General features: G+C 38.6%; 1 protein-coding gene across 3 annotated transcripts in view; it reads right to left on the bottom strand.

Moving 5' to 3' along the window:
- Positions 1-28: 28 nt before the first annotated feature.
- The window catches only part of GRTP1 (growth hormone regulated TBC protein 1), a 39,012-nt gene continuing 11,218 nt past the window's right edge, over positions 29-27,822 (bottom strand). For 2 of the 3 annotated variants that reach the window (XM_074859211.1, XM_074859213.1), the window contains 5 exons: positions 22,338-22,462; positions 19,035-19,131; positions 2,912-3,084; positions 2,602-2,787; positions 29-534 (listed from right to left, as the gene is read on the bottom strand). In XM_074859211.1, coding sequence (XP_074715312.1) covers positions 445-534; positions 2,602-2,787; positions 2,912-3,084; positions 19,035-19,131; positions 22,338-22,462 — 671 coding nt within the window. In that variant the 3' untranslated portion in view covers positions 29-444. Of the gene's footprint in view, positions 703-2,601; positions 2,788-2,911; positions 3,085-19,034; positions 19,132-22,337; positions 22,463-27,822 lie in introns of all 3 variants that reach the window. The other variant, XM_074859214.1, reaches the window with a different exon arrangement.

The following is a 27,822-nucleotide window of genomic DNA, read 5'->3' as shown; positions in this document are numbered from 1 at the left end:
GATATTCTATTCTCTTCACACCAAGAAACAGGTTCTGACAAATTAAATTAATTTATTTTGTACAAATGATAGTGGTGTCACAGTTAATACAATAAGAAGGATATATCATTTTATACACCTGGGGGGGTTTTTAACATTACAAAATGCCCTGAAAAGACAAGGATGGTGACTTTTTTTTAAAAGGAGGGTCCTGACACTGATCACATTCTACTCTGAAAACACTTTAATCCTTTAAAAAAACCCAAAACAACAAGAACGGAACCACCACTTCCAGTTATCAAGTCTAACATACAGTACAAAGTGTTAATAACACTTACTTGAAAGGCAGGAAAAATTGGTCAAGTGTCAGTTAACTCATGGAAAGCTTAAAGTGTGCTTTAGTCAGTGCAAATAGAGGAATGTGTCATTGCTGTAGTATCTGACCACCTGGTTAAGTCTGGTGAGTTATCCCTGAGAAAGCACCTTCTCTCTGCAAGTCTCTCTAAGTTTGTTGATTGTTGCCATAGGCAAGCTTCCAGGGTCTGTGAATATTTTCTGTGGGCAAAAGGAGAAAATTCTTAGTTAAAGTGTTGGCTTTGGAAAACATGCTGGAATTCTCACATAATTATCTGAAGTGTGAAATCCCTGCGTTGATATCCACACTGTGCCATGATTACTGCTGTTTGGCCTCCTTGTGACGGGGTAGCATCTTCATCTACTCTGCTGTAAAGACATGGTAAACCTGTAGCTCCTAACAAGTGCTGTAAGTTACACAAAAGCAACAATACAAAAGCTAGTTTGAATATAAGCGTCCAGTTAAAATTATTTTAGAAGGCATTTGTGTTGGGGGGTGGCTGACATATTTAGAACATATTAAGCCATCCTAGGTAATGCTGCAAAGCACAAGTACATTTCCCATGTGGTGCCAGCACAGGGTGTTCAGGCTCTGGAACACACACATGCAGAGAACAGTATGTTCCTACTGCAAAAAAAAAAAAAAAAAAAAAAAAAAAAATCAGTCTCAATCCCTTGCTATGCTACCTTTGGTCTTCTTTCCCAGGCTTTCCAGGGTAGTAATGTATATGGATGTAAGAATTTCAACTACTTCAAAAGCCATCACATATCTGTGTTGTTTTGTGTTTTTTTTTTTTTTTTTCCACTTTGACTTGTTGCTCGAGAACAATACATTTGTTTCCACTACTTCATCTAAAACTACAGGGCAAGCTGCAAGTTTATGCACTTCAACCTACAGTTAAGATGTGTGGGCCCCTCAGCTCTCTGTAGTTGTAACTGACAACTCTGGAGACAAGATTATAAATGAGCCAGTTCTGAACAGCATTCTGGTAAAGAAGCCTGCACTGCATTAAACTAAAAACTAAGGTTTTGTTCAAGCAGAGGGCAACAGAAAATACTCAACAGTCATCCCCTCTACTGATGCTAGTATCTGTACTGCTGAAAAAAAACCCCAAACAAATCCAAACCCAAAAGTCTTTCAAAGTTATATAAGAACCTAACCTAAACTGTTTATTTAATTGCCTTCAAAGCTCCCTCACTACAGCAGCCAATACATTTAAAATAAACTGTTTTATTCAAGATAACTGCAAGAGAAAGGTAGTTGATTTTCTAAAAACAGCTGCTGTAAAATGTAGTTAAATAAAAAGGGGGGGGAGGGGGAAGTCCTTCAAGGACAAGTGTTTGTATCTCATGGCAATTAACATTTAACAAAACTCTTATTCAAAACCCTTTATGGAATAGGAAAAACGCCTCAAACATCTCCCTTCTAAATTAAAGCTCCACCTGCAATTTATTTTACTTTAAAGACTCAAACACTAGTACGTTAAGCTTATTTTTCTTCTGTATGAGCAAAAAATGAAACGTAACATGAATGACATCCTACTATGACAGACCTATGCACAGAGCTCTGACATGAGCATGAAACTCTTTTTGGGGTAAAAGTCACCTGCTGGGATGAAGTTTTGTGCACACTAGGCAAACAGTGGTAGTGGAGGTAGCCAAGTGTTTTATGACAGATGTGCTCCTGTTACTTTTTTGAAGCTAACATCTTTTACATTTCCATCTTCTGAGTTAAGCTCTGAATCTAATGTTCTATACAGATTTGGCATCCAATCTATTAATAATTTACAAGAATAATTCTTAGTTTGGAAATAAGAAGTTGGTGCTACCTTTTTGTTCTAAACAGAACAATATATTCTGGCACTATAAAGATTTATCAATGCAAGTTTAAAATTCACTTTGTGTCTGCAATACTCTGATACGGTTCATCTGAAAAAAGCACAGAAACATAATCCATAGTTCACTGAAAGAATGCACTAAAGTTATTTTCTTGTCAGACTTCCTGCCTTAACTGGTAAAAAGGGCAAAAAGATTTTTTTTCCCTGTACAACAGATACTGTGAATGGATTGCTATATACAGATTTAGATAATTCTTTTTTAAAAATTCTTAGAAAGGTTGGAGTTTCTTATGTAAAAACATTCTTTGTCCCTTTGGCAATTCCCACAGTACATTTCTCCTAACTGTATCCATCTGTTTCGACTGAGCAAAACATTTTTAAGTCAGTCTTGTTTTTAATTTGTAACATCTAAAAGCTGCAGAGATTTTACCTGCATGAAGCTGTGACACTCTGTTACAAATGTTCCTTTGGTGATCTGCTTAAATTTGTCACAAATGTCAGGGAAGTTTGTGGCTTCCAAAATAAAAGCTTGGTGTTGCTTAATTAATGTTAAGGCCACACGGAAGATGATCTTTGACCCTTCATAGAATAAACAATCCCATATTCGGAGCACAGTCTGCAGAAAAGGAGAGAATTCAGATTATAGCTTCTTGATTTCCAGTAGGTAATTACTACTAAAGCAGTACCAATGAAACAACAATTGCGAGTGTATGTTAAGAGAACTTTACGTTACCAATTACCTCTACTGGAAGAATGTCAATGAACAAGCATATAAACCAGCGTGACACCACTAGGGTCCACATCACTCCATGTCTTTCCATCAGCTCTGCCACAGCTGGAACTTTCATTTTCACAAGTTCTCCAAGGACTTCCTGATCAGTTTTCAGGCCCAACATTGCAGGACTGTAATAATCTTGGAGAGAAGAAACCAAAATTCAGGAATCTGTGGACACAATCTTTCCACAACACTGAAGAGAATGTCCTGTGCAGCTGAGCATATAAAGGCATGTTGAGCCTGTGAATCCCAAGCTGAAGTAAATTAAACCATGCAACAAAGATGTCTGCATTGTGGTCACACAGCCCTTCCTTCTCTTTCAGCCAAGGCTGATCCCCCTACACAAACCCTTCATTCATGCCTACCAACGTATCTGCTTTCTCTCTGATGTTTTTTGGCAATTCATTTTTCCTTCCCAAGGAAGGATAATCTAGGTAGTATTTAACTGCTGGCTAAACTACAAAAGTCTTACTAATATTTAAACAATATAACCACCACCTCCTTCCCATGTGTGGGGGCTGCACACCTCCCAGTCCACACAATACCCAGACAGGTAACAAAAAAAACCCCAAACAACTTGTAGCCTTTAGACTGGGTCCAGTCAGGAACTATAAATGCAAACTTCTGAGTGCCAGCTGTGCAGGGGTGCTGTACCACTTCTCCTAGGGTGTGACCTAGCCATTAAGAGTTTTTTTTTCTTTTTTCCTCTGGCCAAGGAACCCACTTTTCATAGAATAATTCCAAAAGGAAGTGAATGACAGATCCCCCAGGCAACATTTCCTACTTAATTTACCTGCAAGGCAGGGGTTGAAATTAGACCTACATCTCCTACACTGCTGGTCACTGCACTAAACTGTTAAATCCAAAATTAAGAACAGTGGAGCACACTTATGACTGTTACTCCACAGCCTGTTTGACAGGGTAAGCATTTTCATTACAAGGTACAGGCTGATACAACAAGCATCTCAGATCTATAAGCAAGTAGTTCTGGGTATACTTAAGGAAAGAAAAAGATTATTTTAGTTCCTAAGAGTTCAGATGGCCCAGCAAGGCACAAGAATTACACAGATGTTTAAGGAAATTGTATGTTTCATTTAGATGTTGACAGAAACATTTAAGCTGGACTTGATGGCTCCAGCCCTGGGAAGCAATCCTTGATGGTTCACTAGTGCTTTGCTGACAAGACCTATGTAATTATTTAGTAAAAGAAGTAACTGGTAACACAAGCACCCTTGTATGTGTTTCTTTACTTCACTGATTCTGGAAAGCTGCAATTCAGGTTTCTCTAACTTAACTGGTTTCTGCCAAGGTTCCCAGACACACACAGCATAGACCAACGGTTCACAGGAAAGTGAAGGAATCAGAAAAAACAAAGTCTGTTTGTCTGAAATGATTTTAATAAAACTTTTCAGTGCCACAAGTTTAAGATGTCCAAATTACGCAGTAAATTTATAACCACTTTAATTTCCCTAATGAAATCACAAGAGCAGTTTAATATTCCACTCTTTTCTGTGTCAAAGGTTTTCTTGACTGGACTTCCCACCTAAGGAACTATTTGCTCTACATTTGTCCTGTCCAACTGCAGAACATCTACAGGACTTTTTATGATACCAAGGAGCATTGCATTCAACTTTTAGGAATCAGGCTTTTTGTCTGTGATCCTTATTTGATTTGTTCCCATTGAAGAATGATAGGTAAAACTCCTCTACAGACAGAAGAGGCACTGCCACTACATACATTCCTTTAACCGTTTGCCTTTCACTTGCTTGGAGGCAAAGCTCTGTGAGCTAAAGCACAAGTAATCCCATGAAAAAGTGTACTAAAACCAGTCACACCATGACCCCAAAGCCAACACAAAAACCTCTTTCTGCATATTTGGTGTGTTGTGCTCATTTGTGAACTGGAATGCAGGTAAAGTAACATTAACTGGCTGAGTAAACCTTTTTTTAAACGCTGCTTTAACGTAAGCGAAAAAACAAAGAATCACATTTCAAAAAACAAGCCTTCTTCCCTTTCCTACCCTTCCTCCTCCTCTCATATATCCACAAACCAGTTTTTTTTTTTTTTTTCTTTTTTGTGCTCCTGAGACATGTGAGCACTTAAAAGTTCTTCAAGTTATCACTGGCAAGTGTCCTCAGGAGGAAGGACAGCAGCCCACAGGCTCTCTGCTCTGCTGCAATCATCCGATACACTGAAATCAACTGAGCAGCTGCTATTTTTAATTTGTACAGCAAAGTAAATGTCAGGATCTCAGTGAGAACGCAACTGGACACCCACCCAGCTTTTTGAAAGCTGGCAAGTAAAAAGTTAACAGCCAGGCAACTTGAATAGGTTACTCTGTGAATTACTGAAGCAGCATGCAGCCGGGAAGCCTTGACATAAATGAAAATTTCGTTCAAGTTTGTTACATTGTACTGCTGGACAGAAAGGAAAAAGGAACTATTCATCTATCTGGGGCAGCCTCCTGCCACTCCTCACGGAGCAGGAGCAGCTCCCATGTGCCCTGGTACGCAGCAGTGCAACGTTCAGCCCAGCGCTGCTGCAAAACAAGCAGGGGGAGGGATTAACGGTTTTATGCAAATACCAATAACCGAGTAGCAGGTTTTTTCCAGGATATTAGCTGTCAATTCACAACAGAAAGAAGTTACATTAAAAGGATCTGCATCCAAGACGTTTTTATATGTAATTATTGCACTTTAATTATAGTTACTAGGGGTATTAATTCTAATTATTACACATAATTAATATGTGGTTATAATTTAATATCTATAATTTTAATATATATACCGTTATACATAAATGTACATATATAAACTTAGCTCCTCAAATTAAGAAAGCTGCATTTCCAATCCTCCAGAAACATTCCTGCAGCATCCCATATTTGCGCAAAACTTACTCACTGGTCATTTACAAGGAACATAAGGGCATTGCAGCAGCCCAGGGGATAGCACAGACCCAACCATAGAGCTCTAGCATCGATCTTCTGAGGGCAGCGTTACCCCAGATGGAAGCCAGGCCTCCGCCCTGGAGCACGCACTCTGCCACGCATCACACGAAGTCATCAGGGCTACACAGGCGTAGCCAGAATTACACAGGCGAGTCAGAAGAGGATCCAGCATCATGTTTGAGCCACCTTTCATGGTCCATGGCTGGTCTCACTAGTGGAAATGATTTTGCAACTTGGTTTGGTGCCTAAGTGCTTGGGAACATTTAACCTACACGGCTCTTCTATTCTGTTCTTATTTGCTAAGGATGCCCAGTCCCTAGACCTTCTGGAAATGTCCCCGCAGCAAAAATCCTGCACCTCTCTCTTGCTGCAAACGTTTCAGTGTTCCCTATTTTCCTCATGTTTTATAATTGGTTGCTCTGCCCAGAATCTCTCCCTAAAGTCAAGATATCCTTGTTTATAAACAAGCCTAACCCTCCCCTCACCACAAAGCTGTTTTTCACAAGATACTGTGCAGCAAATTAATTTTACTCACCTACCATCAAAATACATTAGCTTTATGTTCCTTCTATATCTTATCTTACACATTATTTGAAATTTCTAGATTTTCACCATCCACGTTTAATTAGTGTATTAATTACTTTTCCCTCTCAATAATCTGGCAAAATACTGAGCAGTTGATGACCCAGAACCGATCCGAGTCAGTAACTGCTGTCACTCTGCCACTTACCAATTTAAAAAAAAAAAAAATATATAGGCTAATTATATTATGTATCTATTGATCTAGGTTATAGGAATGTCCTCTGACTATGTATCATCCTCCTGAAAAAACACATAGCCAGATTGCTTCCTTTTATTCCTCAAATCGTCAAACAGAAGTGATAACGTTAACATTTAGGTGATTGTGCACTACATTACTTTTCATCGCATCTTCTTCTGGAAGGCAACAAATGAAATATTGTATTATAAATTATTATGTTCTACTATTAAATTATTATTATTAACTTCCAGAAAAATCTCTAGATGAAAATTAAGTTTTCCAATAGGAAACTCCACGTCTCCAAGCTCTTTTGTAAACTGGTCCTAGGCTTTCCTTACTTTCCTCTCTGCTTTCCTTTGCCTGTTGCTTTCCCACGTGTACCTGCTTTGCCTAGTCTGTCATTCCTGGTGCCTGCCTGTGGAGTTCTTGCTAAGTTTAGCAGTGCCCAAGAATGTAGCAAAGGGCAATGCAGGCAGCACCTCACCGAGTGCCCCTTCCTCAAAGTCCTTACCCCAAAGAGCAGCTCTGCCGGGATCATCAGCTTCTCTTCCTCTTGGAGTCAAGCAACAAAAAGGAAAAGCCAGCTTCACCAACTCCCAGGTATTTTATTGCTACTGTACAAGACAGGCGACTAGATGAAGGGACTTTTTTCCTTGTTTAAAGGGCTTTTTGTAACTAACACTGCACTGACTGTGGCATGCTGTCACTGAGCTTGACACTGTTCTGGCTCAGCATCTGGCAGAGAGCTATTCCTTAAGCTACATTTCACTGTCTCCCTGTCGCAATAATTAGCACTTCTCTGAATCCTACCAGGATGTCCAGGACTAAGCTTGTGCTCTAGAGCAGTAATGAGATTTGCAGGAAAAAGGATAAAGCTTGTAGGGACTGTATGACCTTGTTCTCCGTTACAAATAGATTAAGAGGTTCCAAAAATAAAAGTTTAAGAAGCAGTACTCTTACAGCCTTGAATTACCTCTACAAGTCAGAGCTGCAGAAGTTGAAAAAGAATCCTTTAAGTCTTTTGTGCATATGTCAGGTTAAATATAAACACTCCTACTGGAACTAACATGATATGAATTCTTACCATTATAGAAATACCCAAGACAAGACCTCAGCTCTGCTGCTTATCTTCCAGCATTTCTAACTGTTATTTCAAGAGTGTATATAACCCAGCCTGGGACAAACTCAGTGATTTGTCTTGGCAATCCAATTTATTTAACCAAACTGAAAAATTAAAAATTAGCTGGTTTAACTTTTCTCATAGTCATGAGCAATGTAAAGTATTTTATTCACAAGAATATAATGTCCATGAGAGCCATGGCAGGGGAGGGGGATTAATGTTCTCTCTCCTCCCCCAAACAAGCAAAAATGGTTCATTGCAACATGCAACATTCAAAAATGTCTCCTTGCTGTAGATTCACGTTACCATTTGCTACCAGACTTCACTGGAATCCAGAAGAGACAAATAGAGCAGGCCTCAATGCTGGCAGACAAAAGCAGAGGTTGCCATGAACAGATTGGCCAGCTTCATGAAAAACACTCAAGTTCTACATTTCAAGTCAAAACAGAAACAGATTCCACCACGTGCCTTTGTGGGAAAAAATCCTATAAAAAAAATCCTTCACTATAAAACTTAACTGTTTGCATGTTACTGAACAGAGGGATTATTTTAAATAACCTTGGCAGCACAAAGCTTTCCTTTCCAAAAAGATATGCTATCATAGCTGAGTTTATGAACTTCATGCAACACACATGGAAGGAGTTTCATCACTTTAGCTACAGAGGTCAAACTAGATTACAATAGCAGTCCCTTCTCACCTTCAGAGCATCTAAATACCATTTATGCTACTCCTACACAATTTATTGACTCGCTCATTCTCCCTGTTGGCAATTCTCAGCCTGCTTTGTCCAAGAAGGCAGGGCAATGTTCTGCTATTGTATTTCTACCATGGGATAGTCCAAAAAGGTGCAACAGGTCCTGTAAAAATCTACATCATGAGCCTGGCATAAAAAGTTGGACGACCTATGTTTGGGAGGAAATCAGAAAGTCATAGTCACAACAGGAAGAGGAGGAAAACCAAGAGTACTGCCAAATCTTTTTGCAATATCAGGCCAAAGTGACCCCCTGCAGATGTCCTGCCCAAAGCAATATCCTGCAGATATGTAGTTAAGCAGCAATCTGAACTCCTAATTATGTTATTTTTAAGACACAAGTTCATAATCCTCCACAGAACTGAGAAGAAATCCAACAAATAAACAAAACAACTCAAAACAGGCTCAAGCCATATTTTTTTTTCCTTCATTGAACCAAACTGAATCAGAATTTCTGTCCTGAGGTAGTAAACTCACACCTGAACCAGCAGTAGCTGTATCATTCACAATTAAATATTAGCTTTAAAACAAAAAAAAAACACAATTCATTTTGGATGGCAGAACTACCTTGAATGCAAGCATTTTATGGATGCTTATTGGTTGTGATACTGAGATTACACAAAATTTAGAATAACAGTATTCTGAGAAATTATTTACTATTAACGCCTTTTTATCAAGCACAAAAAGGCAGTGTTTGATGGTTTCTACATGATTCCATCTGCCTGTATTCATCTTTTGCTTCTGATCCCAAACTTGGAAAAATGGATCCTGTGGAGCAGAAAGAGCCCTTTGGTTTCCTATTTGCATTTCACACAGCACAGTGGGATTGTGAGCAGATGTAGTAGCCACCATTTGGAAACTGAAGAAGGATGCTTGTTAATTATAAAGACAATGGAGAGAAAGGCAAAGATGATATCCTTCCAGACATTACAGAAGGCAGAGATGAAATATATTAAGTACTCCATGTGTAACCTCTCAGAGAAAACAAATTGAAGTTAGCAGCATGTTAGAAAGCACAAATGCTACTTTCAGACATTCTAGTTATGGAGAACTAAACTGGCTAGGTTTTTTATTATTTTTTGGTTTAAACACTAACTCTGTTATGTGCTGCTCAGTAGAGATATATGCATCATTAAAACCTAGTCTAGATTAAAGTTATACCTACCAAAGCACTCTTGTACAGATAAGATATAACTCTGAGCAAAAAATGCTGTTGGCCTATTCTCCTTTCTTCTCTCTCCCCCCTCTTTGTATCCACTACCATTGGAATTGCTCCCTTCGTGGATAGTGGTTTATTTCATAGTATCAGTGAGGTGATAGACACCAATGGATACAGGTTATTCACCACTCAGCTGTTTCCAAACGGCCTGGTCCAACTCCAGTCATTGCACTCTATGAATCATGGCAGTCTAAAGAGTTGCAGAAAAAGCCTTTGGAGAAGGCTGCAGCTTACTGGGTTGATGGTAGTCCCAGGAGCCAAGGCTTTTAATTCACAAACTCACTTTGACAGACTTTTAACATCAATTTCCTCAAATGAAAAGGAAATTCATGAAAAAGCATTGAAGATTACCACAACTGCTTATCATGCCTGCAGAGGAAACAGACTTTATTTTATTTTTTGTAAAAATAAGTTTATAATTGTACAGTGAGTCTTAATGACTGATGACTTCAGCTGAATAAGGATTCCTGGATCTGTGGCTTTTTTAATTCCTCTATGTGATTAGGAAGAATGGCGATTTTATCACTTCACCACGCTGACAAGATTATTCTTAACACTTCAGCACAAAACACAGGATTGATATTCTCTTGCATTTAAGAATCACCCCAGTGTTACATTTTCTTCAGCTCTTTACAAGAACACTACAGATTGAGCACCTTACTTAAAAGACTGGGACAGAAGCAGGAGGCTTAAAATACAGAGCTGGACAGACACATACAGTTCTAGCCTGTTATTTAGAGAGGGAAACCAATCCAACACTTCAGTCTGAAGAGAATGAAAGCCACAATCCTCTTATTTCAAGCTTGAAGAAGCTAACAAGAGAATTAACTTTAATCTTGAAGCAACAGGTTTTAAAACTACAAGAGGAACAAATGAGACTTTTTCACTAGCCATAAATTGAAAGCTTAGTAAAGCATTCAAGTCTTTTGACATAAAACACATGTATCAACCAAGGTTGTATTTCCCAAGCATCTCTCTGAAACCGAACAGTCACTTCTTGTACATTTAGGTAGACAAAAGTTACCACTGTGCTCTGCACATTATTTTCTTCATTTAATTTCCTTTACTCCCAAAGCACATCTCCCTTCACAAACACATTCTTTACATAGCCACCTATGCTACATATGCATTATACTACATTTTGAAACAATATCAAAGCCTGCTATCAGTGCTTCTTTATAATATTCCGTATTAAAAAAAAACCAACAAACTTGACAATATGGTTGAGCAATTTAAAACAACAATTTTTGCAGTATCTTAAGTTGCAAATACGATAAATCCAGAGTAAGCACATCTTAGCTCAGGAAAAGCCAAAGTAATCCTTGGATATTTCCACTACTGAAGGAGAGAGTATGTCATCTCTGTATATGACATTAGCAAACCTGAGGTTAGAAAACTGTCCAGCTCTGATATTCACATTTAAGGCAGGAAGTTGAAGAACTGGAAAGGATGTGAAAGAAAGGGTTACAAATACTACTTACAAAAATTGAGCTCCGTAAAGAACTTCTCTATTTGTAGAATTTATGCAAGGAAAATTAAAAGCAAACTTGACCACTTCATTGAGAAAACACCCTAGGTATTATGGGCTTCTCAATATAGTAAGAGAAAGTCTTAAAAAGAAGTAATTGCTACAAGTTAGGACAAGATAAATTCCAATAAGAAGTATATCAAACATTTTAAATAAGAGTGATTTATAGCTTGAATACACTACCAGGAGTGCCAGTAGGGTTCTTCTTTCAGACCAAGTTTGGGACCTTTCACAAAGACAAGCTCTAGCCAAATGAGTTTGCTGCAGAGGGAATGGGAGGATATACTATCGTTTCCTCAGCTGGCTTCTTGTACAACAAATCCAGTTACATTTCCAGTTTTATGAGTCCTGGCATTTAACACATGGATTACTACAAGCATATGAATACATCTTACAGGGATTTACAAGTTAAAATACAAACCTGTATATTAGGATCTACATTGAGTGCCCCTAACAGCGTTATACATTTGTCAGCAATTATATTATGCTTCCTGCTGTCAAAGTGACATATTCATGAAGGCTGCATGATTAAAATTTTAATTGAATGTGTAGAGCCCTGACTGACCATTAGAAGGTCAAAAAAAAAATGCTATGAGGAACAAAATGTGCTACTCACTCTGGCTTTGTGCCTCTGCCACTTTAATTATACAGTTAAAACAGCACAATCCTTTCATCATGGAGACAGCTCTGTCAAAACTATAGTTTCAATACCACATGTGCACATTAGTGCTTTCACAACTGGAGCCATTAGCTAAAACTAAAAAAAAATAAAACATCCCTACAACATGGCTATTCCAATAAAACATAAAGCACAAACTAAGTAAGCCTTATGCTGCATGCTAAGACTTGGCCACTAACTAGTTTTTACACATAAAAAAAAAAGAGGGGGGATCTCCTCCCGCAAACCCACACTTTTGGGTTTCCACCACTCTACCTACCTTCCTCCTTTGTACACAGCCAGGGAATTCTACTTTTGGTCAGTCCTAACTGAACTAAATTTTCATTTGAAAAGTTTATTTTGCTGGTGGCTTTTGAAATGGATGAAACTTTGATTTACTGGGGAGATAAACAGGCAAATATCACTGCTTGAACAGATAGCCAGAGGCTGCAGTCCTGTCCAGAGTAGTGCCACAGGAGGCTTCTGAAGATCTCAAGTTCCACATAATGGAATTACATTAATACAAGGCTTGCCTGCCAGAAGGAAAGAGGCATACTTGACTTCTTTGAGTGGAAGTCATCATTTAGGTCCCGATTCTAGTGTAAATACAGCCATACCAAGGAACACAATATTCTTTAACATTTTAAAACACTATGGATCCTTTTGCTGCATACCTGAAACTTAGCATGTTTCCTCACCATGGTAAGGCTAACAACACGTATATTCTTGTCATGTACAGGAAACTTCTGTTTTAGACAAAACTAAGATTTCTACCCAGATACCTAAAGCACACCTACTAAATACTGTTACTGAGGAGGCTTGTGATTGGGGGTGGGGTACAATACATACAGGAAATAAATTATTCCGAAAGTCTAAATATATGTATAATTTTAAAGAAGAAATACATCAGTTACTTCCTGCTTGCTCAAGTTTCCTAAATCCCCTAGCAGTTCAGATTTGTAAGTAATAAGCATTGGAGGCTTATCATGGTTTCTAAATACAGGCACACAATGACTCCTACATTCCACCTTCAGCTTAACAGGACACTACACACTTAATTCCTAGGTAAATACAACCAATCTCTAATGTTCGAAGATTAATGCTTTCATCATGGCTGCTATTTAACAGTAAAGCATGTTGGGGTCCCATATTTCAAAACTCCTAATTATTCAGCCTACCAGTCAAGTGTTCCTCTCTCCTAGCAGTAGATGTGATGTCAGAGGCATCCACTGCTATGGCTTCACATGCCATCACAGAGGAACTCTCTGCCAGCTCATGGCCCTGTAGCTGGGTGCTACCAGAAGAGGAAGATAACGAAACAGGCCAGAACCGATCAATCTGCTGAAATTTGAGTTGATGGTGCTATAAAAAAAGCTTGGTTATCAAAAACTATTTTGCAAACAAACATGAGGTCATGCATGTTATGCCTAGCCTTGCAAGGAGCTTTCCACCCCAAAGGCACATGGCTGTAGTGCTCAAGTCTTCTCTGTGAAAGGACATGTTTTTCATCAAAGTCTCCTTCACCGGCTGTAAACTCAGCTCAACATTACTACTATTCAGGTCTTGCACTATCTTTTAGCTGCACAGCTGAATAAAATGCTTCATGTGAAACAAAGTTCCACCCTGCTTTGGAGAAGCGCATCTTAAAAGACACAGCTGCAGAGCCAGTTCTGCATTCAGAGGTTTGCTGGCAATACCCAGAGTATTAAAATAAATTCAGACACAAGAGCAAAATAAATACATGCTTAACTGCAATTAAAAGCAAGCAGTCTAAACAGAAATACTGTAAGGGTAACACAGCATTCTGCATTTCTCAAGCGGCTCTTCCCTTCAAACCTGGAAGTCTGTATGATGGGACTTCAAAGAATTTTATCATATGAATCATTTGAAAGAGAAGGATATACAAGAGTTTGATACATAACTATGTTATTATAGAGTTCAAACATTCATGTCTACTACTACACCTAATCTCTTATGCAACAGTACCCTTAAGTCTGTGGCTGATACAATTGAGAACCACAGAAAGCTCAAAACAAACATGTTAGATATCTATTATCTCAACATGCAGACATTTGCCTTAACCAGCAGTCGCTAAGCTACCCACCAAAGTGGTATCCTGCATTGCACCTTGTATTCTTGCAGATAATGCCAGTTAGTTCAGTGCTGTCTACTACTTTTGTGACTATTACATCATTCAAAACTCTGTTCTTATTTTTAATTATTGATAAACCACCAGGCAGTACACATGGGTAAAATTTTTAAAAAACAAAAGGCTAAGAAGTACCAGGCTGAAGGAAGGTTGTTAGACTGATCCTTGAAGAATGCTTGTAAACTACACCCAATATAAGAAATGTATTAACAATGATGGAGAAAAAGAAAAATCTGGTATTTGTTAACAATCTGAAGCCGGGAGATACTGTCCCACATCGATACACGAGGCACAACAGAGTAACATAGTGAAAAGACTGGAGTAAAGAGAGACATGGCGGTATTTATAATAACAAGGACAAGAACATGCAAATAAAGTTCAGTGAGAAGGTGTTATGAATTCCTATAAGCTGTGGAAAAAGCATCTGTTGACAATGAGAAAGAAACAATAGCATATGCATTATTACTGAGATCACAAATCAAAACCAGAGTGCCACAAGGGAAAAAAGACAAGGAAGATCCTACAGTTTTTCCCTCTCAAATAAAATGTTTTCAGCTGTGAAAAGAGAGAAATAATGCCACTGCACAAGGCACTAGCAAATTTTCCACTGGAAAAAGAAGGGTGCCATTGTAATCAAGTTAAAAAAAAGTAAGTTTGAACTGGAACAAGCACACAAAATAATTATTAGGCTAAAACAGGAACAGAGAAGAGTTTCATGCAAGAAGAGTTTGACTGTAGCATCTTAGTAATACAGAAGAACTGTAAAATGAATTGTCTGTATCCTACAAATACATGAAAGGTAAGCACAAGAGGGAGACTTTTTTTACCCCCAAAAGTCATCATTGGCACAAGAATAAAAGGATAAAAAATTTGCCATGAACAGGCTAGTACAGAAGTCATAACACCTCTCAATCACTGGAGGAGTACTCTACAATTGGTTTTCAGTAAGTGTAAGTAACTCCAGTATAATAGTCCAGTAGACTAATTGGAGTATACCTTGATAAACACTGCTGCTTTCAGACTGAGAACCACTGAAGTGAGCGGAAAAAGAAAATTAAAAATCGTTCTGCTATATATAAGCATAACTGTCATGCTAAAGCAAGTTCAAGTTGTCAAGTTTTTCTTCTCTTAAACTCACCATTTGATCACAAATATGTAAAATATGACAAAATATGCTCCTTAAATTACACACCAAACTACCACAGTTAAAAGTTCCCACCTACCTGATGCTTTCTAAAGCAACCTCCCCAATTATTTCTTCACCAGAACAAAAAGATTTCTCAACAAGAAGCAGAGTGATGAACAGAACAGAAACACTAGAGCTACGCTGAATACATATTGCAGACATATCCACTCTGAGCTCAAATTGTGGGCAACACAGTCTGCTCCGGCCATCTGTTTTGAATGAACCTGGGAATAAAAGATCTTCGTAACACCCAAAACTTCAGTTAAACAAATAATTCTCTTTCCCCTTGCTGTGTTTAAATGAGATACACTCCTAATCCCTCCAAATCCTTGGTTGAGCAGCTGACAGACACAAAAGGGAGCAGACTAGGGGCTTGCCTTCAGCAGAAGCAGCATCTTTCTGTCCTCATCCAGCAGCGCTATGTTCAGACAGGTGAATGGCACGCACACAACTCCAACAAACCAAACCGTGATTTGTGCTGGCTTGCTCTTCCTACTGTGCTAACTCCATCTGAGTTTAACAGAACAATTCAGCTACAGAACCTCTGCTGATGGGGTCCTACTCCCAAATTGTCCCCCTTCTGTCACTGGGTGGAGCAGTCACACCTGCATCATATTCTGTGGTACATTCCTCCACCCGGACCTAAAAACCAGTACAAGTGGGGAGGCAAGTCATAGCTTTGGGAGCCCTTCTCTGTCACTTCCCCAGAAAGCTGCCACTAATGCCCCCATCTGTCACATTCTACATTTTTGAATCAATGACATTGATCTGTGGCTGTCTTGGTTCCTCTGCTGACCAAAAGAATGCTGTCAGCATCAAGGTACTGGAGCAGCTGTTTAATGTAATTAAATGCTTGTGGGCAAGGGGAAGGAAGCATTCATAGGGACACTGCAGAGGGCAGAGAAGGGATTTCTAAACTGTCCTAAATCATCACTGATTTAACCAGCAACAACAGAACATACTTGAAATGAGGACATGACCTGGAGGCATAGCTGTTGTAATGAAAGGGGAAAACATGTAGATTATAATGCAAACAGATCAAGAAAAGAGCATCAATGAAACTAAAGGAAAAATGTTGGCTAATCAAACTGTTCACATCCAAGAAAAAATGATTGCTACTTTTCCCTCTGAAGATCTGGAGAACGTATGCTTCTCTGCTTCCCCAACAAATAATTACAGGGCTTTAAACTGACATGTGCTGTACCTAGCACCTTTAACAGAAGGCTAGTACTTACCTGAGTTTATGGATACAGTCTGTCTGACTGATATTCTCTCTCACATATACACACACAATATTTCACTGAAATTATGCCAATAATTTTATCCATCATGCTTTGAATTTTATAAAGGTAAAACTCAAGCATGATATAGGAGGGTAGTGGGAATAAAAGGGGAAAACTTTTTTAAAAAAAGGGGGGAGGGGAAGCATCAGCAACACATTTTCTGACAATTAAGCCTGTATACTTAATACAAATATTTTTACTACATAAAAGATTCATACTACCCTAACTTGTGCTCTTGTTGAGGCACGCAAGCTGGAAGGAACACCCCACGCTCTCTTAAAACTGACTGTGGAGGGGAAAGGGGCACATTCAGATCAGCAGTTCTGATCAGATATCCCCTTCCCCACTGACTATCAAAGAAACATAAGCATGCGTGTTTCTAACTTCAGCACCTCAGATGGATGCCTGTATTGGATGTGCTGAACCAAGGCCAAAGTCTGTAACAAGACTCTTGTTACAGGGTAGTAAAAATATATCTACAAACAGCATAGTAAAAATATATCTATAAATACAATTAAGTGTACATCTCCTTTACACACAGTAATTGCCTTTCACATTATGAGTTTCTTCTCATCACCAATGCTACTGGCATCAGATAAGTTCAACAACTAAGAGGGAAAAACAAGAGCAACTTGTGTCATTTAGGTAGCATCAAAGTATAGAAGGATATACAAGAACAACTAAAGGAAGCTCTCTATCAAAAGCAATGAATAAAGAATTCTGAATCTACTCCCTTGCCCCAAATAAAAACATACAAGACTATTAAAAAGATTTACCAGCAAAATTTGTCACACATCACTTTGCAGTGAAACCTGCCTTTTACTGAGGGCCTTATCCCTCACACAGTGATGTAAATGGAAAGACATCCAGTGATGGCAGACAGTGGCAGGTCATGTGGTAGACAGCAGCCCTCAAGTCTCCTACCTGTTTGCACAGCTTATAGTTCTCAAAGCTGAACAAAAGCAACACAGTTGATTATTCTTTAGACTATTTTTATAGCTTGAAAGTAAACTTGAAGGCTGCAAACCCTCAAATATTTGCAGACTGATTCAACAAGCCATAGCACTCCCAGACTGTCTCTACTCTTTCAATGTGCAAATGAAGTCCAACCACTCTGCTCACATGCAAGGAGAACCTGGGTTCCTATAGGGTGTATTTATTGTAAAAGATAATTTCTTACAGTCATTCAAAAGCAGTAAAAGACTTGCTTAGCTCTTTTTGCTTCTTTCTCAAAGTCTTTACCTTCTGTTCAATAAGGAACCAAAAATTATACGCTTTTTGTTTGTTTAAATCTTAAACAAGAACAGAAAGAAGCAAAAATGAAAGTATCAACCTTGATGTCCTTGACCAGGACTTAGTTGACACTGTAATACTGAATTCAGCCTCTCACCATTTGGGATAAAGATCTATTCAAAAGCAAAACCGGGCTAATAGGGAATAGAAAAATTAGTCTTCTGTTTTGAGTATGGCTTTACATTAAGGGTGTAGCTGTAGTCAGTCCTGTGCAATGCTAAGGGGAATTCATGATGAAACCATTCTTCCTCTATAATTAAATCCCAAGAAAGAGTATTCCCAAATGGATTTCATAGGGGTAAAAAACATAGCTGTGCCTGATATATGATGTATTTTAAAACCAGAAGCAGACATGTGGCAAGATTCAGCTTATACATGGGGCAAAATTCAGTATATAAACACCTCCTTCAAACCCAGAGATCCAGGCAAGGGAACCTAGAGAGCTACTGAACTGACCAGATGTAGACATTGTCTATAGCTTAGGGTGTGCTGAATTTCCCTCTGGACTCTGTTGACCAGCCTGGCTAGATCACCAGTGATTGTGACAGAGCTTTGATAACTTCACATACAGACACAGACAGAGATTGACATTTGTTTGCTTTGTTGCATAATCACAATGTGTAAAGTGCCCAAGATATCCCGGCTCAGAAGTGAGGGACACAGCAGAAACTGCCGTGCCTAGCAGAAACTAACACCACCTTGTCAAATGCCTCTGAAGAAAGCTCATGCTGCCTCCAGTCAAACCACTGGGAATTCCTACTTCAGGCTCAGTGCTTAAACTGTGCACATCTCTCATCTTTGCTCTGCAGTCACTGCTTCATCTGTGTCTAATATCATATTTCTGCAACCAGAAGTGCCAAACCCCAGACACCCTCCTGAGTCCTGTTCCCCAGTATCGTACTGCTATAGGAAGACATCTACCTAACAGGTATAAGTAGGGAGTGAGACGTAAGACTGCAAATTAACATACACATAAACCACTGCATCAAGACTAAGATCTGACTATAAAACAGACAAGTTCTGCCTGTGTGCTGTGTCTTTGTTCTTTGTCCTGTGTCTCCTGGACCCTTCAGTCCATGCAAGTCCATTTTAACATCTAAAACCTCTAAAAAAAAAAAATGGAGAAGAATGCAAAGATAACATAAAAGCCAAGCTCCAATATACAAATACAGCTATATATGGTTTTAGTATACCAGGCAATATTCTTCCAATAAGAGCATCTAGCAACCAAAAGGATTCCTCTTCATTCTTTGTAATAAGAATCAGGTATCCAGCTATGAAGTTCATGCCCTGAAATAGAAAGAACGGTTTTAAGATGCATACACTTATCTTAAAGAGTTTTTAGTTTATTTCTTTTGATTAAGGACTATATTACTACAATTCTACAAAGTGGGCATATTAAGTAAAATCCTGTAATAAAAGCCACCAGTTGAGTAAGCTGTTAAACCCGCATAACAACAGCTAACAAGAATTATTAACAAAGATCAAGGAGAGAAAAATGAAAAGAAAAAGCTTAGCAGTCTGTAATTTACCTTAAATTTTTTTTTTTTTTTTTTTTTAAATCACAAAGCCCTCTCCCAATGTAACTGGAGACTGCTTTGACCAGAACCAAAACACAGCTGTATCAGATGTGCACTACAAACACAACACATATACAGGTAGACAGTGTGGCTGCAGAAGAATGCCTGACCCAAACAGTCTTTAGCAAAAAGTTGCAGCTCCGGCAGCTTTTACAAGCTGCTTAACTCAAATGACTGCATACAAATCATTTGCTTCCATAATACCTTCAGTACTCCACATGCTAGTCAAGAACTGGCCACTACAGCTTCTGGCTTTCAGTTTGCAAACAGAAGGTAAACACCGGGCTTGGGCTAGGAAGATTGGAAGAGCTACCAGAAAATTTGTGAAAAGTAGTCAAGTCATAACTAGCCAAATACCAACTGTGCAATTTTTGTAACTGTTACTGACTCTCTCTGACCCGAGAAGCGCCATACAGAACACACAGTTTCATGAACTGGTATTCCCTGTAAACACCCTGTCTCTGTCTCAGGCACCCTTTTTCTTCTATCTACCATAACACTGCTAAGTTATGACAATATTACTGATTTACATGCTTAAGAAAGTGAACGACTGTGCATTTTTTAAGATGTCTTTTTCATCGTAAACAAGCTAACAACCCTAATAACATAGACAGTACATCAAAACAATCTACAAAAGCTGCCTCTGAGGTGCAAGCCCCCCCAAAGTCTTCCTAAGCTAACAGAAAGTTACCTTTAAATATTTACAGGCTATGGTGTTGGTTACATTGCCTTCTTTGGTTTCATCCCTCTTTTTGACCTTCTCCCTGTGCTCTCTCCCTCCAAGCTGGGCTTCTCCAGCACGTCTGTCACCACAGGCAGCACCACTGTCTCTAGGTATCCTGCAGTGCTGCCAGTTATGGCTTTGAGCCAGATGACAGCTACCAAAACCAACGCCCCTCGCAGCCCCTGGAAGCTACAACTTCCTCTCTGAACCGATCTAATTTTTTGTATTCAACAGATTTGACCCACCTGTCCCACCTCAGAAAGCCTTGCAATACTCCCAGAACATACAAAATATTAGGACACTGCCTCCTCTCCAATGTCTCATTTTCAAGCTTTGAGTCACTACAGCAGTTGTTACACAAATGGCTTGGATAGACCTTGCATGGCCTTACATGGTGCTTGGCCTTCTAGTTAGGAAGGCAACTCTTTGTTTCCATGCTGACACTTAGTATAGTAATCACATCTATGGTGACAAGAGACTGTTTGGCATTTAACATGGCATGCACAAAAAATTACTCTGGAGCATATGTTCACAGGACACTGAATTTTGCTGGTTATACCAGGGTATGCAACACCGTACCACTGTCACAGCATGACAATGCAAAGCCTAACACACTCCCAGATGGGAGACTTAAATGCCAATAAGTACCACAAATGCACTAGCATGATGGAAACATCCCCTGAAGAGCCTTCACTCAGTAAAAGCTCTGCAAAACACTGACTTTTCTAGTGTTTACAAGATCTCTCTTATCATGCAGTGGGTATCACTATATCTATCTTGATGAAGTCTGCTGCTTCACTAGCAGAAAAGGTGATTTCCTGGAATTGCTTGATTTACAACATGCCTTGGAAAGCAGATGTTGACCTTTGGTTTATGTTCTGGTTATTTAGACAGAAACGATAACATTCACCCTGTGAGGAGACCAGAGATGAAAAGAAATCACATAAGGCTTCTTAATTATTCTTCTTTCACCTCCAGTGTTCATAATGCCAAGTTAAAATGCAAAAGGTTAGCCCATTAAACACTTAATGTACCAAAACTTTTTTTGTAACAATTGGACGTATGTTTCGGGTAGAAGCTAGCATGGTTTAGAAGTTGTGGATGTTTGAGGGTATAACTACCTTTATATAGGAGCCTGACACTTGCAAAAGAAAGTATTCATAATTCTACCCCTTCTGTTATTCTCAAAATATTAAAAATATATTTTAATAAATACATAGTACTGAAATAAAAATCATTTATCTTTTACTCCATTCTTCAAATAATTTCTGTACTAAAACTGGTTCGGATACACAAATGTTTGGTTTTTTTTTTTTGGGGGACTTCAGCCTAGGATTAAGTCCCTCTAAGTCTTCTCCTCTCCAGAATTCAATCAATACAATTCATATTCTTTTAACTTACAGTTGTATTTACTGTACTAACTTTCTCAACTAACATGAGGTATAGGTTAGCCCACATATCCTTGGTGAGGAAGGGGAGGAGAGAGGAGAGGACTCAAATGAACTGAAAACAGATTTTGCTCATAACAGTTCCTGCTTCTTTATGAGCCTTAAAGATGGACACTTTTTTCTTGACTGACATGAATCAAATTTTATCTTTTGTGCTCCACAGGAAACTTTACAATACTTGGCAGTGACGACAGAAGCTTTTTTGAGCCGTCATCTAACCTTCAGTATCAGGTTGAATTTCAAACAGATTTTCTACCTACTTGTCTGTCTATACTGATAGAGGGCACTAAATAAACGCTACCACCCCCCAACAATGTGACGTCACATGAATGTTGGTCTTCCTGTTTTCAGTCACATTTTTCAAAATATGAAGGGAACTGAGATCTCATGATGCCTCATACAAACCAAGGACTGTTTTGGGAAAGAGGAGGGAGGAAGAGGGAAAAGGCAAGCTCACTTTCTCTTTCTCTCCAAAGCAATTCATCTTGATACAACCACGTATGATAAAACATTTATTTTGCAGCTAACAAATGGAACCAAAAACTTGATCAAGCTAGCTACAGAAGAGGCCACAGAGAAACTCACAAGGACATTTGAACTTGCCTGAAGTGATTCATTCCACCAAGGCCATTTTAAAAACAGAAATAGTTTGTGCATCTGCTTTGAAAAAATGCACATTCAAACAGACAAGAACAATTACCACTGTTGAAATGCAGCATTGTTTAAAAAATAGTCATTACATACCTGACAATATCCTACTGCTTTATTATGATGCCCATATGCTACCAACACATTGTAGAGTGTATGCTGCAAACAGGGATCAGCAGTTTTGCGGAATTTTACATTATCTGGAAATGTTCTGTTCATGTCTAGACAAAAAAGGAAAAAGACCAAAATTCACTTTCCAAACAAACTTTCATAGCTTTTCTGAAGTGCAACTGAAACTTCACTATGGTTCACTAAACTGTAGTTTTGGTGGATGAATTTTAAGAAATAGTTTTACCTCCATTTTGGCTAAAAGGCCATCTGCATTCAAGGATAATCAATTCCTAGAAAGATTACTAGTGTACAGAAATCAATTTCAAGCAGGACTAAAGAAATTCTCCTGCAGATTGGACACTCTCAACATCTGACTGCAAAGGCTTAAATGAAAGCAGACCAGACATTTAGACTGATAGAAACAACACATACCAAATTCATCTAGCCAAGTGGCACGAAATGAGCTGCACCTCTAGGAAAGCATATTCTCAGAACAAATTAGATGAACTTTCAGTTGACTTATTCAGTGAACTTCTATCAGTCCTAAACAGCTAAAGAAGTAGTCCTGTTCCTGCAGCTGGTAACTTCCACTTAAAATCACCTTCTAGAAGTTTTAAGTTTCTCCATGATGTGACCATGAGAAAAGTTGTTTCTTCACTGGTGCAAGATCACTGAGAAGGAGAGAAGATTTTTGATATCCAAGCAGCAGAGCACATCCCACATGCTTCAAGCTCAATCCTAAACTAAGTAAGGACTACTCAATTACTGACATTTCAAAACATTCATTTCTTCCAGACAAAACATGAATAGTAGGACTCATCTCTCCTTACAAAGATCTAAATATTAGACATGCAAGTTTGAGCTAGTCACCCAAAATTCTCTTTAGTTGTTAGAAAGAAACAGGCAGAGTTAATTTTTGGCCTGCTTCACTCTATAAAGAGGGAACCCAAGGTCACTAGTCCAGGCTTGTGCATCTGATTTTTAGAAGTTTAAGTTGAGGAGAAAAATCAAAAGTAACTTTGAAGATTTTCAAAACCCAAGACTTATTTATAAAATACAAATAGTTGTTTTGGTTATATTTAACAACAACAACAAAAAATTAGGTTAAAGTTAAAAAAAAATCAGTAACAGCACTACTGTACAGATACCTATGTCCTATGACTTATCACTTCTTATCAGCCTTTTCCTGTATAAAGGAAGAAGTCTGTTACAGTTTTGACACAAAGTTGAGCTGTAAGCAACCAAAGGAAGAGAGCTCCCCAAAATCATTAGTGTAATGGAAGTCACAAGCATTAAAATTTATCATCCTAATCACTATTTCTTCCTTTTAAAGTGAACAAATCATTTACAGAAATGGTAGAGCAGGGAAATATTTCACTTCACCTCTCATGTGAAAAGAAAAACACAAGGAAAAACACAAGGAAAAAGACAATTTTTAAAAGGACTTGAGCAACAGCCAGTTATAGGATAGATAAATTTGTTTTGTTTCTTCCTGGTAGGAAGAGCAGCACAGTATTTTCATAATCAAAATTTGTTGTTTATTAAAGTATATGCTGGACGTTACAGAAAAGATTAATGCTGACATTTCAGTTATGGTTCTTCCCTTCAGCTATGCAGAACAAGGGTGAGGGGGGAGTATGAAGAGTCCATCACATACAGAGCAGAGACTACTCAAACTGAACTCATCTTTAATTTCACAACCTGAGGAAGGCCTGCAGTTGAGAGAATCAGCTCCAATTTGTTTTCTGATTGCAGAGCATGTTTTTCCCCACAAGGGCTAGGGGAAGTCTTCTCTAATTTTATGAAGGATTTAAAACTTTTCTTTATATTTAGTAACAGTATTTTAGTTTGGGAGGAGGAGACGGGGACAAAAACAAGATACAAGAACTAGAAGTCTTCACCCTTAATAGAAGACACAGGGCACAGTCTCACAGGATTCCTTATGCCAGATTATTATCTTGAGCACACCAAGAGCAGGGGGTCCTGCTTCCTCTTCATCCTCCCCTTTCTGCTCCATCTGCATGCTCTCCCTCTTCCTCTAGCTCTGAGGCTCCTCAGACTGCAAGGGAAGCCAACCTACTCCTTAAGTGCACACAAACTGTTAAGTTTTACCATACTACAACTGCCAGAGATGACTTGAGGCAAACAGCAGGAGCTGTTCATGTGACTTGAGCACTTACTCACACTTTGCTACACCTGTCCCAGAGGAGGCATCCAAACACCACCTCCTCCCATTCTGTGCAGCCCACCCTCTGATCTGCTTCATTCTTGATAGACATTAGCGTCCAAAGCAACACAGCCTCAAACTAGTCCAGTTTTGGGGAAAAAAGCGTCAGAATTATTTTCAAGAAGGGAAATGAATGTTAGAACTTTATACTGCTAGATAAACCCCAAAACTATGACCATCTTGTGGTTGCATGCAGATCTGCTGGCTATAACCAAACTAGGTATAGGAGCACGGGACCAGGAAGAAGGTCACAAAGAAAAGACTAGTTACTCCTTTGCAGTAAACTCAGATTAAATCCTAATAGCATTTTTTATTAGATGATCTTTTGAGTGCTGTGAGGTGGCAGTGTTATGCTGCTGTGAAACAAAACCAGCATCTTTCCCTTCCTGTTGATTTACCTCTGTGCAGCAACCATGAGAAGACCACTGGCTTGTTTCTTCCCTTTCACAGGTCTGCAGTACTTCTACCTCTCATTTAGTAATACAAACATAGGCAGAAAGCCACATTAGCCTCAGTTTATAAAACAGATATCTGTTTTGGTACCTGGAATCACAATTGTTGATATTATTTCTACAGCAAAGAGATTTAAATGTGCAGTCCAGAAAACTAATGCTTTCATACCAGTCTTGTGCTTTTCATATTTAGGGTACTTCAAAAGTCAGGCACCTACAAGTCAACCTTCTTCATTTTGCTATCTCATCCTTTCTGTTCTCACCTTCATATCCATCCAGGTGCTACCCACTCACAGACACAGTGCCCAGTAAATCACACAAGTATTTTTATAACTAACATCCTCTACTCCACTTAATGGTCACTTCTTTACTTCTTTGCTACTGCTACATCTGTAACTTGCATCTGCTCTGTCCAGGCAGGTAATTTTTTAATTTTTTTTTTTTACTTATTAAAGAGCAGAATAAAAATTCACCTCAACTGACAGCTACAAGCATTCAAAAACTCCACTGCAAACCTCCAGAATAATGAGGTAAGGTCATCAACTACAACTTGTAAAAATAATATACTTAAAGGGTATTTTAAATTTGTTATAACTGGATATTTAGGACTCAAGTTCAAATTTTTCCCTGTAACACCTGAAACTATAAATTGTTTTGGAGGCTTGGAGGTTTTTTGGTTTGGATTGTTTGGGGTTTTTTTGTTTTTAAGTTAAGGTCAAGTTGCTATCAACTAAAACCAGAGAAACTCAGCCTGACACCCTCCACCACCAGCACCAAGTAACAGTTCAACAGCTTGCAGCAGTCAAGAAAGCAAACAGGGTTAGGATTTCCTACAAAAGAACAATAATGCCACTGTATAAAGCTGAGAAGCACCCACATAAATTCTAGTCTCCTTCATCTCAAGAAGGTGATATCAGAATTGGAGGAATTGCAGAAGAGAATGGCAACAAGGAAGATCACAGGCATGAAGTGGCTACCATACATAGTATAAAACAAGGTGAATTAGAGCACCTTAGTTTGGAAGGAGATGCTTATGAGCAAGACAGCACAAGTCTGCAAAATCACAAGCAAGATAAATTACATGAAAAAGGAGCAACCAGAGCTTTTTTGTGAATTTTTCTCCATCCAATGTTATTAACTACAAACATGTGGCACATGACTCAGGGACTCCCCAAACCACTGATAACTGGAGACTACAAAAAACATTCCTAGGAAATGAGGATGAGGAAATATCACTACACACTTTACTCCTCCAGTTCTTCCTTTAGCTGTTCTGGTAGGCAGAAGACCAGATGAGGTAGACATTTGGATATGATGTAATATAGCTTCTCTTACAGAGAGCGAGAAGAGCTGACACTGCTGTTCCCCTTGCTCTTGCACGGTTAAATGCCCTAAACTCATGTGAAAATTCCCAACCTTCAATAATAGTTTAACCCCGTTCAGAGAAGTTTATTAGTGCTTTAATAGTAAGATATTCACTGTCTCCAGTGAAGTGGCAAAGGCTATTGTTTGAATTAGTTTTCTGAAGCCATCATAAACTAAACTAAGATCCTGCAACTGCTATCAAATCCGTGAAGTCAGATCCTTATGCCAGCAGACATGCAGGCTCAGGGGACTGCTAAATATCAGACCCTGGACTTCATAGCACCTACAACACCTCCTCAGGAAACACAAGAGTGGAAACGTGGATATTAGCTGCATGTGCACACAAGAGGACTTGCAGACACATACTTTGAAACTCAATGACCTGGCCCAAGGGGGCATACTGCAAGGAAGCTACATCAACTTACACCCCAGCCTTTTTGTAGCCAGCATGTAGCCTTTGCATTAGGACGACAGCCATATTTTATCCTGCTAACATCATCTGTCCTACTGAACTTTACTATAATAGGGCATGAACAAAATGCAGTAGGAATGCATGCCCTTCTAAATACATACATAAACTAAGCCCTGAAAATTTCCATCAACATTTATAGATCTGCATTCTTTAAGCTCTTATTTTTATGTTTAGAGTAAGAAGCCTGCTCTCTCCCACATTTCTCTTTTTTTTTAAAAAAAAAAGCATGTTCAAACAGCAAATATTATATAAAACAAAATCAGCAATAAAGCCCATCAGTTCAGAATCAGCAAATTAAAGGGCAAAAATAGTGAAAGGACAGTTTAATTTATTTAGCTGAAAGACTTTTATTGCTATTACTAATCAGATTTTTCTTTAAAGATTAGACCATTTCTCTATACAGTTCATCTGCAAGTTTTAACACGATTATATTCCATTAAAGACATTCCCATATTGCAAATAAGTTCCAAACGTACATGAAAATTGTTTGGAGCTTCTGGGCATGTGAAAGAAACAGGACACATTGGCTCTTAGACATGTTTTACATTGACTTTGAAATAAAGTCTTTGGTTGGCCTTGTCCTCCTGTCTCTCCCCTTGGAGAAAAAAAAAAGGAAGCATGGTGGCTGTTCTCTTGTTTTTAAACCACAGAATTGTCCTGGGCTATAATTTTACAGCCAGACCACAGGACTAAATACAGCACAATTGCCTGAAAATTTTGGAAACTGCAGACATGAAAAGTGAACGGCAGCAAGATTCCACATCTTACTTTAGTTTACTGTTAAAAACTACTACAGTGATGGGAAAACAACACTAGCAGAAACAAACTGAATATCAGATAACAATTCACACTGAAACAGTCCTCAGCTAAAGCCCACTATAAAATATGCACTGTCAACAGTAGCACTAAGTTTATTGAACAAAGTTCCCTTTCACCTAAAGTACTTTGCTCCTT

This window comes from Strix uralensis, chromosome 2 (assembly GCF_047716275.1).
Source record: "Strix uralensis isolate ZFMK-TIS-50842 chromosome 2, bStrUra1, whole genome shotgun sequence".
Taxonomy (NCBI): Eukaryota; Metazoa; Chordata; class Aves; order Strigiformes; family Strigidae; genus Strix; species Strix uralensis.
The sequence above is the reverse complement of the archived record's forward strand: the minus strand, read 5'-3'. Positions and strand labels throughout refer to the sequence as shown.